The sequence below is a fragment of the Morone saxatilis genome, unplaced genomic scaffold (assembly GCF_004916995.1).
Source record: "Morone saxatilis isolate NCDOM2014 unplaced genomic scaffold, NCSU_SB_2.0 Contig2, whole genome shotgun sequence".
Taxonomy (NCBI): Eukaryota; Metazoa; Chordata; class Actinopteri; family Moronidae; genus Morone; species Morone saxatilis.
In genome coordinates this window covers 5,271,696-5,289,396 of record NW_023339762.1, presented here as the reverse complement: position 1 = coordinate 5,289,396, position 17,701 = coordinate 5,271,696, and the positions used below count along the sequence as shown (strand labels likewise).

General features: G+C 38.7%; 1 protein-coding gene across 1 annotated transcript in view; it reads left to right on the top strand.

The window, feature by feature from the left end:
* The window catches only part of cadps2 (Ca++-dependent secretion activator 2), a gene marked incomplete in the record, with an annotated part of 177,905 nt that overhangs the window by 66,609 nt on the left and 93,595 nt on the right, over nt 1-17,701 (top strand). The window contains 5 exon segments of the mRNA XM_035665307.1: nt 3,165-3,245; nt 3,482-3,715; nt 4,545-4,666; nt 11,176-11,287; nt 13,131-13,270. Coding sequence (XP_035521200.1) covers nt 3,165-3,245; nt 3,482-3,715; nt 4,545-4,666; nt 11,176-11,287; nt 13,131-13,270 — 689 coding nt within the window.

Below are 17,701 nucleotides of genomic sequence, written 5' to 3'. Positions count from 1 at the left end.
GTGTCAAACTCTGCACAGACAGCACTCTGCACAGTGAAGATCAAACATTTAACTGTAGGAATAATTTTTGGCTGGAGGAGGACTTTTCATCTATTACCATATATATAGCCCACAATTGCTTTGTCACCATTATACCTTTCAAGAATAAAACATGAAACAGCACTTTTTCTAAAAGGAATTTGGAAAGGAGGCAATGACACAGAAGCCCAGTCTGATGTGTGTAGAGGTGTGTGTGGTTATTTTCTTGCAGTTTGGTGTCATTTGCATGTAATTTAATCAAGGTACTGTAAACACGATGGACAGGCGTGTGCCATGGCTCTGTGCTTTAATGCAGCACTTGACACGCTAAAGACTTTGTGGATGGGTGTTTTCTCCTTCCTTTCAAACTGCAACACAAATCCAGACATCTTTAGAATCCCTTCAGCCACGTCAGGAACTACAAACAGTCCTTCAGCTGAGGTTGTGTTTGAAAGAAAGAACTGCAGGCAGGGTCTCACACTTCCATGTTCATCTGCAGTTGTGGCTCCTGTTTGATTTTTAGTTTAGAATTTTGCCCCTCAGAATTTTTTTATTCAGCTGCAGGTCTTGATAACTCCTCAGTGTGACTAAATTAAGTTAGCATTCTCCGTTAACGAGACACTGACAGCTGATTTTTAACTGATTCTCTGGGATCCATTTTGGTACAGGCTCAAATTAAACGGCTTATCTTCTCTGTGTTATCTACTCTCAGTGTTCCACTTGTCTCTTGGTTTCAGGCGAGTTTCCATCAGAGCTGCTTTATCTCCGATTGTCATTCTAGACGCCTCTGCTCGTCACAGATTTGTAAAACGAGGTGCTGTTTTCTGCCAAGTAAGCAAACCTTGTTCAATTTCCACTCTGCTTTCATCTTCTTTGAGTCTCGCTGGTATCAAGTTTAACAGACGACTTGTTGGCCAACCCTCCTGCTCAGTGTGGAGCTCTCAAACAGCACAGCTCTCTGTGGTCAAGGTGAAACTGCAGTGGTGACTGTAAACATGAGTTTTATAAGACTCTGGGCCATTAAGTTTCTTCTCTTGTTCTAATAATGAACACTACAACATGATGTCAAATTGTGCATGTAGCTGGGGTAGCTCTAGCTCAGGTTGTAGAGCATGTCCGCCACAATTGGTAGGTTGCTTGTTTGATTCTTTGCTTCTCCTGTTCACATGTTGAAGTGTCTTTATGCCAGACGCTGAACCCCAATAAGTAAGGTGCTTTGGATTAAAAGTCTGCCAAATCAGTTTAATGCAGTTGCTTCAAGGTGATAATGGGGAGGTTTTTTTGTTTTTTTTACCATCGCTTGTTAAACTACAGTTTAAACACACTGTGGGGTTAAAACTTGCCATTTTGTTTGTTAGTTACTAGAACAGAACATTCTAATCCAGGCCAAAGGGTTTGGGCCTCAGTAGATTTCAAGAAGTCACAACTAACACTGCATATTTTGGTTCTCTGACAGCTGTCAATTGAGGAAAACACACTGTAAACCATGCCTCTCTCTTTAAGTCTTAAATATATAGTTTGGGTTGTTTGAAATGGGGTTGTATGAGGAATATTAAGAACATTTTCCACACCTTACCTTGTCATCAAATTGCCCTTTCCTTTGGCTACATTACCTCAGTCCATTCAGTATCCATCTGCATCCGTTCTTCTTCTGTGTACTCTGCTTCACAAAGGTATCCTGTTGCCTCCACGATGAGTGTCACTTCGTTGTCGCTGTCATAATCACACATTTAAATTTTTTTAGGGCCCGAGCACTGATCAGTGCAAGGCCCTTTGGTATCTGTAAGAACTGGCTATTATTATGTTTTTTCTGCCCCTTCAATAGCATTTTTGGAAATGTGCTCGAAAGCTCACGAAACTTTGCACAAAATTCAAATGTGGCCAATATTTACGTATTATTTTGTACCCGTGCACAGGCACTGCCAAATGGCTAAGCCACGCCCCTAGCTGTAAACCGCTGTAACTCTGTTCCAAACATCTGATCTTCAGCATAATATGCTGTGCACAGTTATAGGTTGAGACAATATTGTGCCACAAGCAAGAGACCGCAAAGTAGTGGGAAAAAATAGCTCTCAAACACTGATGACTCTACTAGAAACAAACACTGAGTGAATCACGAGTAAACAATAAAAACATTTAAAAGTTAAAATAGCGTACACTTAACTAATATTGATTTAATAAAAGTTTTTAAGTTGTTGTTTGTGTTGGCTGCTTCCTTGTGTGAGAGTGCGAGACCATCTACTCTAGGTAATACATTGACTTTGGATAAGTACCTCATGCAAACCCCAACTATTCCTTATTCCTTATTCCCGTATCCTCTCTTAGCCCAAGATCCCACTTGTAGGTCTGACATTTTTTCCAGTTCCAACTATCTAAAACAAAGATTTTTCTAAGCAGTGCAATGCAATGAAAATGTTTTTAAAGAACATTTAAGTCCAAAGTCACTGTTAAAGGGGAACGTACAGATGATGGGGAGTAATACTAATATGTGACAAGAGTTATATTAAGCCCTCAAGAGGGAGCGGTGCGAAATCTGATGAATGCATGGATTGTAGTTGTGTGCATCTCATCTCATCGGTCAAGTCTGACCTGGACTAAAACTTTTATTTTGTGCAAATGAGAGCACAAAATCCAACTTAATAAAACTACATGTTTGCATAACTTTGCTACTAATACAACGGTGCTGACTGCTAAGGTGAAAATTAACAATACAGATGACGTGAGACAGAAGTTTGGGGTTTTCCCATTCACTCCAATACAGTGCGGCATTTCTTGGAGGAGCACCTGGTGGACTGCAGATGACCTGCAGCTAAACAACCTGCAGCTTTGACTTCCACACTGACCAATATACATGATTGAATATTCTTTTCTGTGATTGGTCGAAAAGCACTTTGTCCTCATCCTGTTGAAGTGGTTGAAACTCGAATTTCAGACCCTCACTCCTGATGGGCTAATTGCTGTCGGCTCACCACAGCTGCTGATTAGTTTATCAACACACAACTGAGCATTGTTAAAAAATCCACTTCTCCACAGAAGACCTCTCCTGCTGTGTCTCTTTTTCACCTTTTGATTGCTTTACTGTTCCTGCAGCTCACTAATTGGCTGGCTGATGAAAGGCTGATGAAAAAAAAATTTTTCTTTCACAGCTGGACAACGTGGACGAGCAGGCGGCTCAGATCCGCAGAGAACTGGATGGAAGGTTACAGCTGGCCGAGAAGATTTCCAGGGTGAGAAACACACTAACAATAAAACCCAAACTTCTCATGTTATTATGCTATAAAACACATAATGTCAAGATCCTTGACAAACCCACAGAGAATTCTTACCAACTCTGCAGTAGTTACCTGATAGTTTCAGTGATAAACTATGTTGTAGATCAAACAAAGTCTAGAAACTATGAAATTATCTTCTTTTTTTTTTGCAATGTTTTCATATTTTCACTGCCTGAATGTCTGTTCTGCAGGAGAGGAGATATCCAAAGTTTGTCTCTGGTGACATGGAGCCTCTTTATGTGGAGGAGCTGCGTTCGTCGGTCAACCTGCTCATGGCCAACCTGGAGAGTCTGCCGGTGTCCAAAGGAGGTCCCGACTTCAAACAGAAGCTCAAACGATCCTCCATGAACAACTCCTTCCTGGACATGGGAGACGAGGGAGACATCCTGTCCAAGTCTGATGTCGTGCTGTCCTTCACTCTGGAGGTGTGTGTGGATGTGAACTTGTCTGATCTGCTGGTATTCGACTGCACCAAATTGTACACTAGCACTGAATAAGTTAGTTCATTGTCAAGAAATGATCCTCCAACTCCAATTTTGAGAATGTATTAATCCTTTAAGTCATTTATGATAATAACTTTATTTAAATAGGACCTTTCAAAACAAAGTTACAAAGTATGTCACAGTAAAAACAAATAAAGTAAATAAAATACCAAACATAAAATATAAAACAAGCTAAAATAATTTAAACAATTAAAACAAATACCATTAGTTAAGATATATATATATATATATATAAAAGTGAGTTTTAGGACGAGATTTAAAGAGGGTTTCTTGAGTTACATTTGCTGCTTTTCTCTGTTTTACATCAGTGTAAGCTGAATATCTTTGATTTTTGGACTGTTGATGGGACAGGATTTGACAAACAAACATTTGAAGATGTCACCTTGGGCAGTGTTCTGATATTTTATAGATAGAACGATTGAGATCGAGAAAGTAATAGACCTTTTTCCCAGCAACCACACAAAATAGTAAACACAGGTATTACCAATGATACTAATTAAGGTTCAGTTCCATTTAGTGTAGCAGAGCCTTTATAGTGAGCCAACATGCACAACAGCAGCACTCTGACTCTGTTTGACCTTAATGGAACTGAACCTTAATTAGTGTCATTGTAACACCTATGTTTACACTACCATTTCATGCCAAAATGGCTGCTGTAAAAAAGGTCATAGAGCACTGAATGTTTTAGGGTTTTGAATTGTTGCTCAGTCAAAACAATGCATGTGTTTTAACTCTCTGCTGGTGGTTTCAGATTGTGATAGTGGAGGTCCAGGGTCTGAAGTCTGTGGCTCCAAACCGGATCGTTTACTGCACCATGGAGGTGGAGGGAGGAGAAAAGCTGCAGACAGATCAAGCTGAAGCCTCCAGACCACAGTGAGTCCTACTTCTTCCTGCTCTATGTCAGTGACTCAGTTAGTTCTCAAAGAGAATAAAAATAGCAGAGTTTACATACCTGTCATCACATTACGCTTGTGTAAGTTGCATACTGTGCCACGACCGGCTTAAACTAGTTGGGATGTCACAAAATCCTTTCATATGCACACGTGTTAAACTGAGATGCAATATGAGCACAGATAAACTTTATTTCTTCGGCAGATGAATGTGAAAACATTCTGTTGTCAAACTGCACATAAATCATTCTGCACAGCGAAGGTCAAACATTCAAGTGACGTAACAAATCAGCGAAAAGTAAACAAGCCTAAGATTCTGACCAAGTATTCAAAGTAACTATTTCAATATTTGACACTTTTAGTTTTACAGTTCTGGTTTACATGGTTGAGCTTATTTAAAGGTTTCTGTTTGTGGACAAAGTTTGACAAACAGCTCTGTGGCAGTAATCTGTTTGCTACTAAAGAGACATGAACTATGTTCGGAACTAAAACCCAGTTTATTGGAAGCTTCATGTTTACAGCCTTTTGAGCTTTCACTCTTGACTCCTAATTAGATATCTATCTGAGCTTTTGAAGATTAAATCAACACACAGATGTCAGTGAAAAGCCTCCTTAACACAGTTACCTGAAACTGTATCACAGCAGACGCTCATCTTTGCAAAGCAAACAGCGCTCTGGGCATCGTAGACCAAAGACGACTAAACTCCACATTCTATGTAAGGCGTGACCCTCAGCTTCCTCAAACACCTCGATAACCTGCCCAAAGCAATGTTTCTCATTCTTCAGTCAAGGCTGATGCAGCGAGAAGATGAGGCCCTTAGGTAACGATGATGGGAGTCAGTCTCTTCTCATCACATACAAAACATAAACACACACACTGGTTTCTGAAGAAAAGCCCAGCTGAGCTCAAAGCCCTCTTTGGTTCAGTTCGGTCAGACCCCTGAGGTTTTTAATTACAGCCAATCATGACTGAGTCACACCTGGGATGCAGGTTTATGAGCCGGTACGATTTACAAAACAACAGTAAAGGTTTGTAGCCATGTACTTGTGCCCCTGTGAGGCTGTAACTCCTAGTCTCATCTACTTGGCATTAGTGTGGTATAACATTTAAAGCTTGGCGTCAGCTGACATTTAAACTGAAGATTACCTTGCTTACAGTCCACTTACAGTCTCATCCTAATGCTAACAGGCATGCTACAGTGTTAATGTTTGCATGTTAACATGATGGATGTATTATAAGATCTGAATGCTGGACTCCCAAGATGGCGTCTGTTTATTCCATTTAAAGGTTTTTGCAGTACCATGGTTGTCCACTGCGGCTAACTGGCCACAAGGCGGACTCCGCATGCCATATAAAGCTCTGTTAATACACTCATGTTTAATATGCTACAGACTGCTGGACTTTTTCAGTTAGCTTCAGCTTTAGCTAACTCGTGAGCTCACTAACTGAGGCTAACTTAAAGGTCCATCATGTATTATTTAGGAGAATCTACTGGCAGAAATGGAATATAATATTCATAGGTATGTTTTCATTAGTGTATCATCTTCTGAAAATCCCAAAATGTTTTTGTTACCTTAGAATTAGCTGATTTTATCTACGGAAGGAGCGTGTCCTAATCCATCGAGTTCACTATGTTGAACCACCATGTTTCTAAAGAAGCCCAGAACGAGCAAACCACACTGACTCTAGATAGGGCCTTTCGCTTTCTGCTTTAGGCTTGGTTTTGTTAATGGGTTTTAGTTGTTGCATTCTGAATCCTTTATGTTCAAAGTGCGACTTAGCTTCAGTATAACATTTTAGTGTTTATTTAGGGTAGTTTTTCCCTGAGAGCCTGGTGTACTTTTACTGTTTACAGTCTACAGTCAGATTCATGTCACTGAGACAGGGATCTTCAGGTCACAAGTCAGCTTCTCCAACCTTTAGGCTCAACTGTAATCATGTTTCTATGATTATATAGTTATAATAGTTATCATGTTGGCATGTTAACATGTTAAAATGTACATACTGTACTGTTACAAATTCTAGTGCAGATGAGCCTTATGTTTAGCATGTAACATTGGTCATACTGTAAACTGTAAACTTCATTACAATGTTTGCTTCTCTGACCACATTTCACTCTTTCCCACGTTCCCCATGTGAACACATTGTGTCCCACACTCACCATGAATTATTTGGGTCTGTCATTATGTTATATGTATTCATATTGAACAAATAATTTTTCTGATGGGGCTAAACAACATATGATTATTTGAGTTATAGCAGTATACATTTTTAAATACTGCTGTGCAGCCATAAAGTCACATAGAGGCAGTAAAAATGTATTTGTGATGGTAATCAAATGAGAATAGAGTATATTGAAAAAGTGAAAAAAATAACACTTTCATTATACAATGAAAGACAAATAAGACATCAAAATGAGTAATTTCTAAACTAAAACTGTAAAACTGAAATACATCACTCATTTACAAATAAAACATCAGAATATATATTTTCCTGTATCACTTCTGAATTCAGGAAAAAAACTTTTTTTCCACAGCAGCATAGATGCCATGTCCACTGGAAAATAAAAATGTTTTTATTTTCTTTGCCATGGTGGTGCAGCCCGCTGGCGACTGATTGTCACTCAGGTCTGTACATTCTTGCTGGGGGTTGTTAATCATTGGATGCCCATGGACAGTGGGGGTCTGTACGGTAATGAGGCTGCCCTTTCACATGCCCCAGCTGCTGGTGGAGATTTTTTTTTTCTGACAGCCATCTGCCCGCCAGAATCACCAAACAGAGCCAATTAGACAAGCTCACCGTCACCTGACGACCTCGTTGGTCAACAGGGATTGTGTGCTGTAAACCCAGCTTTACTGCAGCTCCTGTAACCTTCACTGTAATTAGCCCACTGCACATTTTCACACCCCTTATCTTCAATAACGCACCCATACCCTTAATGACATCGTAGTTAACTATAATTACACGGACAACATGATTATCTGTGATTACAACGTCGTCCAATTGCTCTGATGACTCCTGCAGTTCTAGCGTAAGCTCTTCAATCACTGAGGACCTTTTCATTAGGAATGCCCTTAATTATTCTGGAATGCCAAGAATCTGCGAATCTGTTTCTTCGTGTTTATTACAAATCAAGTTCACTCCTGATAATTATTTTCCAATTAGTTTTTTTTTTTCTTCCTCGCATTAGTTGTTTCCGTACACAATGAAAATGATTAATGATTGATGAATAATACTACTTGCTCCAGGGCATCACTCGCAAAGCTAATTCACCTTCTTCCAGAAAGTGTAGCCAGGAGGGTTTGGAGTGTAAAGAGATTTTAAAATGAAAACATGGAACAGTTTCATACATTATGTACCAATGTGCCTCAGAGACAAACACTAGCTGATAATAAAGGACAGAGAATCAACAGGAAGACACATTTTAACCAAATGTCACAGTTAAAGCGACACTCCACCTAGGGATAAGATTTTATTTATACATGATAATCTGTGTACAACTCCATTATAGTGTTTTATAAACCAATTAATACATGTTTATATAGTGCTTCTAAATGCTAAACAGTAGGGGTTACCAGTAAAAACTTGTTATAGCTGTTATAACTTGGCCAAGTTTGAACCTTGGAACCCCCGTTGGAACTGGCTCCAACACAATATAGGCAATATTTGGGCTCCACAAAGTCACAGCTATGCTTTGGGCTAAATGCTGTCACCTTCTCTTAATGACAATACGAACATGGTGATGTTAAGGTGTAAGGAGTTTGTGCTGTTTTACCGATGTAATGTTCCCCACTACAGTCACATATGATGACATACAGCAGCAGTAACCTCTGTGGCTGGCAAATTAAGCCAACACAGAAGTAACAAAAACTGCAGTTCTTCAAACGGCCACTTGAGCCTGGCTACAGAAGCAAGTCAATCTCTGTCAAGTCTCCCAACTTTTTACAGCCTGATACAAAAAACAATTATGGTCTCTATAGCTAAATTCCCCGTTCATGACAACTGTGCAGGGGTTGAATTTTTATATAATGCACCGGGTTGAATTATATCAAGGCTTAAACTGCATACAGTTGCACCACTCTGAGCTTCATAGCGGCTCTTCAGAAACCTATGGGGGACGTCACGGAGTCTATGTCCACTTTTATTTATACGGTCTATGGTCAAACACCTCCCTCTTGGGGCGCCCTGTCTTTAGGATGATAAAGATGTGTAGATGTTGGTACATCCTCAAGCCCCAGTATTTATTATTACTTTTTCTTTTTATTCTCTTGTATCCGCATTAGCACAAACCTATAAAGTGATATATGTACAGAAGGAAGTCCGACCTGTAACAATGTTTAGACATGAAGCGTGCTATCTTAATTTGAAAACTTTGTCATAACACTATTATTTGATATACTGTCGTTAAAATCAGACATTGCAGTTTGCAAGTGCACGACAGTGAATCATTTTCATTCTGACTCAGACCAACAAAATAAAACAGCAGCTGAGATTTCACCTTTAAATTTGTCCCACAGTCTGTTTTCTCCGCCGTCTGGTTTTAATGCTTTTGATGCTCAAGGTCAAATTTTGCCAACCAGACGAGATGCTAAATGAAACTGTAATAACCATCATCATGTTCACTTGCGTTAGAATGGTTATCTCAGGTCAGTTAATACATGAGGTCAGAGCTGTTTGTATCAATGTCTGTCCCCTGTCTTACAGATCTAACGTCTGTGATTACTAAAAAAATGTGTGTGTGTGTGAATAAAGTGAACGCACCTTTCCTCACAATGTTGCCTTGGAAACTGGGGAAACTGAATATGGAGCTCGGCTTTGCTTCTCGCCCTCAACAAGTGAAGGGGTCACTTGTCATCTGTGTGCCAAACAAACACACACACACACACTCTTACACATTTAAAATGACAGTTGTGACATAAAGGCATGTAATCATGGGAGCGTGGCTCTCAGTGTGTATAATGGCCATGTCTCCATCATCCTGAGCAGAAGGCTTCACTCTGCTCCATTAGTCTCTGTGAGATACACAATAAGTGATTCTTGACAACAGCTGACACTGATTGGACTGTTTATTGCCTCTGGATCTCTGACTAAGACCTGATATGATGTTACAGCAAATTGTGTAGTGAGTGAAGTTTTCAGGGGTGATGTTAACTTTACAGTTAATGATGTATGAGTAATTGCAATATAAAGGCTGAAAGTGCCTTGTACCGTGGGTTTTGTCGCTTGCAAATTCAAAAAGTTTTACATCATAGTAATTCCTATGCAGTAGCTACAGTTGGGGCTTTGTCCTTGCTTTTTGAGAACAAAAACAGTGTCATACTCAGATTCACATGTGAAGGCTCTCTGATGTTTGAGCTCATGAGTATTTTGATACCTAAAATCTTCCGTCTATCGTCACAGAATCTGACTGAATCTCACAAGTTAAGTTCTCCCTGTGATCAGCTAAGATTCAGATGAGCTTTAAAAATAATGTATGTGTTGGAGGAAGCAACAAACAGACTCCCAAAACAGTTTATTGAAAGTTAAAACTAGGTGCAAAACAAAGCAGAATTCAATAGAACAGAACAACCTTTTCATACAGTTTGGGACTTTTTGTTCACTTTGCTGATGTTTTGGAGGTGTGCTGGTTCAGACAAACCACAGTAAAAGCCTGTCTCCTGCAGCTCTTCATCGGCCTGGGTTCGTTTTCCAACCTGCAGCCCTTTGCTGCATGCCCCCACTACTGCTACTGTCAAATAAAGGCAATAAAAGTTCCCCCCAAAAAAGTTTTTATCAAACTGTAGCACTGCTAACAAACCCACACTAACCCCAGCTTCAAACACACAGAATTTCCAAAAGCTGCTCCACAATAGAAGTGTCGTGCTGGTTTTAATGCGAAGCAGCATGAAATGTTTGGTTTGCATTAGCCGTAACTCAACACAGTTCTGATTCGACTGAAGTACAAACAGAAGGATGGGAGTAAAACTAAACTCTAAACAACAGATATTCAGTTAGAAGCTAGGAACGTACTGAGAGCTAAACACAAGGAGATTTGTGTTGTGCAAATCACAACATGTGGGGCTCCCTGGTAGATAGAGATGTTGCCCCATGTACCAGGGGTGAGTCTTTGCTGCAGCGGCTGGGGGTTCCCACCTGTGGTCCTTTGCTGCATGCCTGATGTAAAACAGATTTTTCTTCTTTTTTTTTTTTGACTTTTCATTCGTAGAGGAATAGACCTCTTTCAGCAGCATTATGACAGTCAGCATTGTTGTTCAATGGCTATGTCCATCGCCTACGTTGTGGCTGGTCAGTTGATGCCTATAGTGTGAGCAAAAAAGTTGTAGTAATGTGCAGTGTCAGAATCAGAAATACTTTATTGATCCCCAGGGGGAAGTCCCAGTGTGTGTGTGTGTGTGTGTGTGTGTGTGTGTGTGTGTGTTAACACAATGTACAAGATCAATAAAAACGCTCAGTGTCTGTCCAGCTTTAAAGAGGATCCTTGTCTCTTCCAGGTGGGGGACTCAGGGGGACTTTACCACGACTCACCCCCTGCCCTCGGTCAAAGTGAAGCTGTTCACAGAGAGCACTGGGGTCCTGGCTCTGGAGGATAAGGAGCTGGGCCGGGTGAGAATCCAAACACACTGCACATAAAACACAATTTAATCAGGTCGTCAGTAAGTACTTCAATATGTACATATTAAATACTGGTTTTTTTTTTAATGGTGTGCTTCCAGTTAAAAAAAACAAAACCCAAATAGTTCATGAATTAATAAACAGAATGGAAGTACAGACAATTTACTGATAGAAAACAGAACATTGGGGTCAAAGCTTGTAACACTCTTTATTTCCTACTATAGGAGATCATTTTACACTTCATACACAAACACTTCACTTTGTTTGATCTCTGGGCAGTTCAACTACAGAGCAAATTAACTCCTTATCAGACAAACTGTCTAACTAATTAACTACTGAACTAATAAACTGACAGGATTATATTTTTATATCAAGACAAACATGATTGTATACCCCCATCTGTGCTGAAACAGTCACTTCTCATCACTTTTACACCACGTTAGTTTTGACAGCAGCAACTCAGTCAGCATCAGTATCAACACCACCACAGCTGAAGGGAGAGGTGAATATAAATACAGCTCATTTTTAAAGCACACATCCTTTTGGAGACTTGTTGGTTTATGTGGGCCTGTAAAAGGGACAATTTTAGGTGGGTAATTTTACTTTTGTGTGAAATTAAGCCAGTAAATCCTGTCATGTAATGATCAAAGCTTTAATGACCCAGAGGTCATTAAGAAGGCAGGTTCAGACTTTTGATAGGAGCTGGCGTGATGCCGACCAGTTACTGTGACTCTCTTCTTGTCATTTTGAATCACTTTGTGTTTCTGTGAGTGATGTCACCACAGAGCTGTAATCAGGATTTTAGAAATGCTAACAATTTGGAGTCAGTAGTCCTGAAAGTGCATGATATGCTAATTGTAACCTTTGGATTTGTTTTGAGGTTTGAAGCGAGGATTTCAATTTGAAATTGATTTAGATTCAAATTGTGAAATTCTGTCCAAAGATAAGACACCAACCAGCTTGCTGAAAAAGTAGCTTCTCTGGGCTGTTTTTATTCCTGTGTGATCTAAAGTGATAAGTCAAAGGCAGCTGAACTTCCTTTAAGCCCTATTCAGACATGGGATATGTCACATGTTGGATTCATCAAGGTATTAAAGTGATGGCTTTTTGTCATTCAGACATAGGTCTTACTTTTCATGTTAATGAGCCTTCCGGCTTTATTCTAACGTGACATTTACCAAAAGACAATCTTAACAGACTAATTACAGGGAGAGAAAAAGATATCTTAAAACCAGAACATGCTCCGAATCACTGAGGGGTTGATGAAATATTCAAATCAGCTGTAAACTCCCCTGGAGAAATAAAACCATCAGTGAAGGTTTAGACCCTTTAATTACTTAAAAAAGTTCAGAAAGTTCCAGACATCCTTCATGATGTTGGAGGTTAACATGAGTTACACAAACCCACACCACCAGTTTGTGTGAGCAGGGTCCTGATTGATTTGAAGACCAGTTCACACTGTGTATGTGTGTGTTGGAAGCGGAGAGATGAAAGACGCTGAAGAAAAAGTAAATAAAGTGCTCTTTTTGCTGGTTGGCAGTAAGCATGGGACGATGTGAACATTGTCCAGTGTGTAACATAATGGAGGATCTATAAATGGAATATAATATTTATAGGTATGTTTCAAATACAACTAAATCCTACACACTGGTCCTTTAAGATTTTTTGGGGGGATCTGTAACATAGACACTCAGTAATCTGACCATGACCATTCATTTCGATAGTTTTGAGCAATATTGCTTGTTATTAGTTGTATTAGTATTAGTACCTACAGACTCTGGACTTAACATTGCTAACCAATCCCTGCCCTTCTCTGCATCCTGTCCCCCCTCAGGTGGTCTTGAATCCAACCACGAATGGGCCGAAGCAGGCCGAGTTCCACCGGATGGTCGTCCCGAAGAACAGCCAGGACACAGAGCTGAAGATCAAACTGGCTGTTCGCATGGACAAGCCACCCAACATGAAGCACAGCGGGTGAGTCTGTAGGGGTCAGTGTCACGGGAGCCGGTCCTCTATAGGAGTGCTTTTTAAAAATGGGGTCTGGGAACCAACTGGGGTCCTTGAATGGGTTAGAGGCAGTCCCCAGCAAAAGGAGAAATCAAATATTTGAACTTTTATCACATTTTCTGGAAGTTGAAACAACAAGGGAAGAAATAGCGTTTTCATTGATTGTCATTTATAGTGATCCTAGTTTAATCATTGACTATGAAGACTTTATTATTTTCACACCTGAAAATAAAGAAAATCCTCTTAAATTGGGGGTCCATGGTCTAACATGCATCTATTGTGGGGGTCCTCGATATGAAAAAGTTAGGGAACCACAACTCTGCTGGGTTGCCAGATAGTGAAAAAAATGTTTTAAAAGACAAAAAGTAGGTTAAACCAGACCGATCATTTAAAGCAATCAGAGGAACAATCAGCAGGAATGAGCTTTATTTGAAAGCTTTTCTCACTTCTATGTGAGGATATTCACTAACTATCCAGATTCATCCCAATAGAGCAAATTCACCACCATACTGCTTTTTATCCTGACAGATAATTGCTGCAGCCTCTATCAATAAACAAGGCTCTAGTAGAGGCAACAATATAAAGGATGTCTACGCCAGTAACTGGGAGGAAAACCCACAGGCTTTATTTTAAATAAGTGAACCCAAGCCAGATCCCAGCCAAAAAGAACAAAAGACAGAGAAACCCCTGAGTGCAGTGCGTTGTCACACCCAGATTCCCTCTTAAGCTACCTTTTCTGAGCTGCTTCATTCTCAACTCCTGTTTGTCTTCTGCATCATAGTTTGTGTGTTTGTTTTGGGGTTTCAATTTAAGCTTTGTTACCACTGTGAGATGAAACAGAACTACCAAATCAGTCTATCCTTTTGCTGCGACTTGACAAATAAAGTGGTTCAAACTTCAAATCCAGCTTCTTTGGAAAATGTTATGCCATGAAATAATAAACAAATTACCAGAGAGGCTTCTTTAATGAAAGAGCTGTCATCACTTTGTGATCAGGGTTTTGTTTGAAGTATATATGTAGGCTGACAGCTACACCTGCTGGTTAAATAAAGGAAGCAGAAACAGTCTGAATGTAATAATGAGATAAGAACTTATTAGTTGATTGTACTTTAACACAGTATAATCCATAAATTCAATTCAACATTATTTAAAGTCAGCACAGAAAAGGTTATTTGTTAAAGATGAATAGAGTTTGTAGTGTGAAATGACCTCACTGATTTCAGTCACTGCTGAACATCATCTGTCATGTGTCATAGGGTTTTCTTAGTTTCATTTGATGTGTCAGCTTTAGAGCTGAAAAATAGTCTTTGTTTGACAACAAGTGTTTAACTTTAATGTTTGCCTTCAACTGCTGGCTGTGTTGTGTGACAGTTATCTGTGCTGTGTCCTGAGTTATTCTCTGTAATCAGAGTGTTTAAAATCTGATGCCTTTATCCTCCATTCTTGTCTCCTGGAGATTTAGTTTTAATGGTTAATTTACGCTACACAAAATTGATTTAAGATGATTTAATTAGACTTCAGAGTGTTGTTGATTTACTCTAGTGACAGTAGACAACAACTAATTCTTAACTGCTTATTTTACAGTTTTGTTTACAGTTACATTTGCAAATTGTAGTAACTGTGGAGATAAACAATTAAAACCGAAATTTATTGTTCAGCCAAACAAATTATATGTGTAGTTCTTCCTCTAAATTACTGTTTAAAAGACAAAATCCTATAAACCTCCCTGAATTGGACACAAATAAACAATTGCAAGTTCAGTTTTAAGATATTTTAATTTTATGTAACATGAAATTATTTATTACTACATTGTTTCAGATTTAAGCAAAACTGCTAAAATGTATAAAGGCTGTCCAGGCAGCGTGTATGTTGTACAATTCTTACTTTCTGCCACAAGATGGTAGCAAAACCCAATTTTCCAACCCACAAATCTATGTTGAGGGAATTTGTCTGTTCATTTACAGCACTGTGTGTGCATACGTGACAGCACTCTATCTGCAGTGAATTTTATTTTGACAGCTCATCTGTGAACCATTTTAAGGTTTTACTGTTTAGAGTTAAAAAATGTGTGAATGTCAGTGACTCATAAAGAACAACCGGATCAAAGATCTTGTTTAGTGATGTTTGGATAATAAGAGACACTCTTTTCTGACCCAGTAGCTCTTCTCCAGAAACTCTGCATATAAACACTCAGCAGTAGCCTAAATAATAATTTGTCTCAAAAACAAGTTTAAAATTGCATATACTCTTTATAAGTTTTTTAAGTTTCCACAACACACTTCTAATAAGTTTCATATTGGGCCACGATTAGCTTTCAAACTAGCTGTGTTGACCCTGCAGGCATTTTAAGGTGAGCACAGAGAAACCTTACCCCTTCAGTAGATGAATGTGAAAAACAATCATCATTCTGCACAGTGAAGGTCTGACATCCAAGTGAAGCAACTATAACCAAACACATTTTTAAGTGGGGGGAGACTTTAAAAATCCCAAATCAATGTCAAATTAGATTAAAATAAGTCTTTTCCTAATTTTACTTCAGGAACTCACAAACTTCGCTTGATCAAATGCAGCTTTTTGCTAAGTTACACTGCCTGCACTCAACAGATACAGAATACATATTTCAATTAAAACATACTTGAGATAACTTGAGAATGTAGTAGCGAATGCATTGATGGCTGAGGGCTATAAACAATTTGGGAGTTGTTGAAAGGGGGATCTTTTCCCTTTTGATGGAGCTCGCAGTTTACCCCTGCTTCCAGTTTTTGTGCTAAGCTAGGCTAAACGCATCCAGAACGTTTTTCTTTATTGGACGCTCAAAGATGATACCTCATCTTCTCATGTGTCATGGTGGAGTTGATCAAGTGAATGTAAATGAAGAGGTAAGTTGTTACTATGATAACACTACACTGTCTGATAACAGACTGACTGAGTCTGGCAGACAGAAAGACAGAGGAAAGGGGGATAAATGCAGTGCAATAAGTGCACTGGTGCAGTTTTCAAAAATCTCCACAAGGGGTCAGTGTGAGTCCAGGGTATTTCTGCTGGTCCAGGTCTTCACCTGTTTAAACTGCTGTAATTTCTGTTCTTATTAAAGACACAATCTATGATTCTGCCACTAAAAGGTGTCATCCTCTGTTTTTATATCTTCTCCATTCAGGTTATTTGATGCTGTTTTTACTGTGAATCTTTGATCCAAAGACTAACACCAGGCAAACAGAGCCTGTATGTATTTCAAAGAGGAGGCTAACTCATGCTGGAATTTTTGTTGCCTAAAGTAAGGATAAAGTAAATAAACAGAAAACGTCAAATGGTTTGGTCAAAATGGTTTTACATTTGTTTTATTTATTTATTTTCCTGGGATCAGACTGTAAAAGAAAATACATGAAAAGGAACCTACACGTTCATGAATCTTTTCAAAGGTCGACAGATGCAATAAAACATTTTACTTTCAGAGTGAAATGGGCAGAAAAAAAGGTTCAGATAAAGTGCACAAACGGGTTCACAGACGATCATCTAACACATTTTGATTTGATGTTGTATGTGTCTAATGATGCGTGAAGATGAAACCTGTCACATGTTCAGCTCAAGCAGCAGTGAGGTTCTTTTTTTAATCTCATGAAGGCTCACTGAGAAAAACTGGATCTGTTTTTATTTTCATGTTTTAAGCGGAGAGCCCTATCTCGTCTATCCTGATCATTGAATACTTGACCTTTTTTGCCTTGATCCTTTTACTGATCAGGTTGTTAAGCTCAGAGGAAGTCAGATGTTTTACATCTTGGTTTTATTGGGATCACAATGGATAAAAAATGCAGCCTGCAGTCGACTCTTTTATAACAATGATAATAAAACATATATATATATATATCTATATATATATGTATTAACTAACAATAAATAAAAATTATTTGCTTTACCTTGGGAGGAGAGGGCACAATGAAGTCAGGGATTCTAGAACCAAAAGACTGAATTAATTAAAAATTACATTTAGGTAGAATCAGGTAACTCTAAACAAATGATGCGCTGTCTAAGCCGGTGGAATTTACTTCCTTTCTAAAATCATATTTTCTTAAAACGAAAATGCCAATGTCGTGAGATTATTTTACTTTGCAGGATAGGGGGCCCGTCACTCTAGAACGACCTACCAGAGAAGATCAGGATAGACACATCTTTGTCCTCTTTTAGTTTTCTTTGAGAAATCCACTTTTTTAAATGTATTTAATTTGTTAGTGTATGTCTAATAATCTATTCTGTTGTTTTATTATTTTTAATATCATATGCTTAATATTTACTGTTGCTGTTAATTATAATTATTATTATCATTATTAATATTATATAATAATAATAATAATAATAATAATAATAATAATAATAATAATAATAATAATAATAAATTACTTT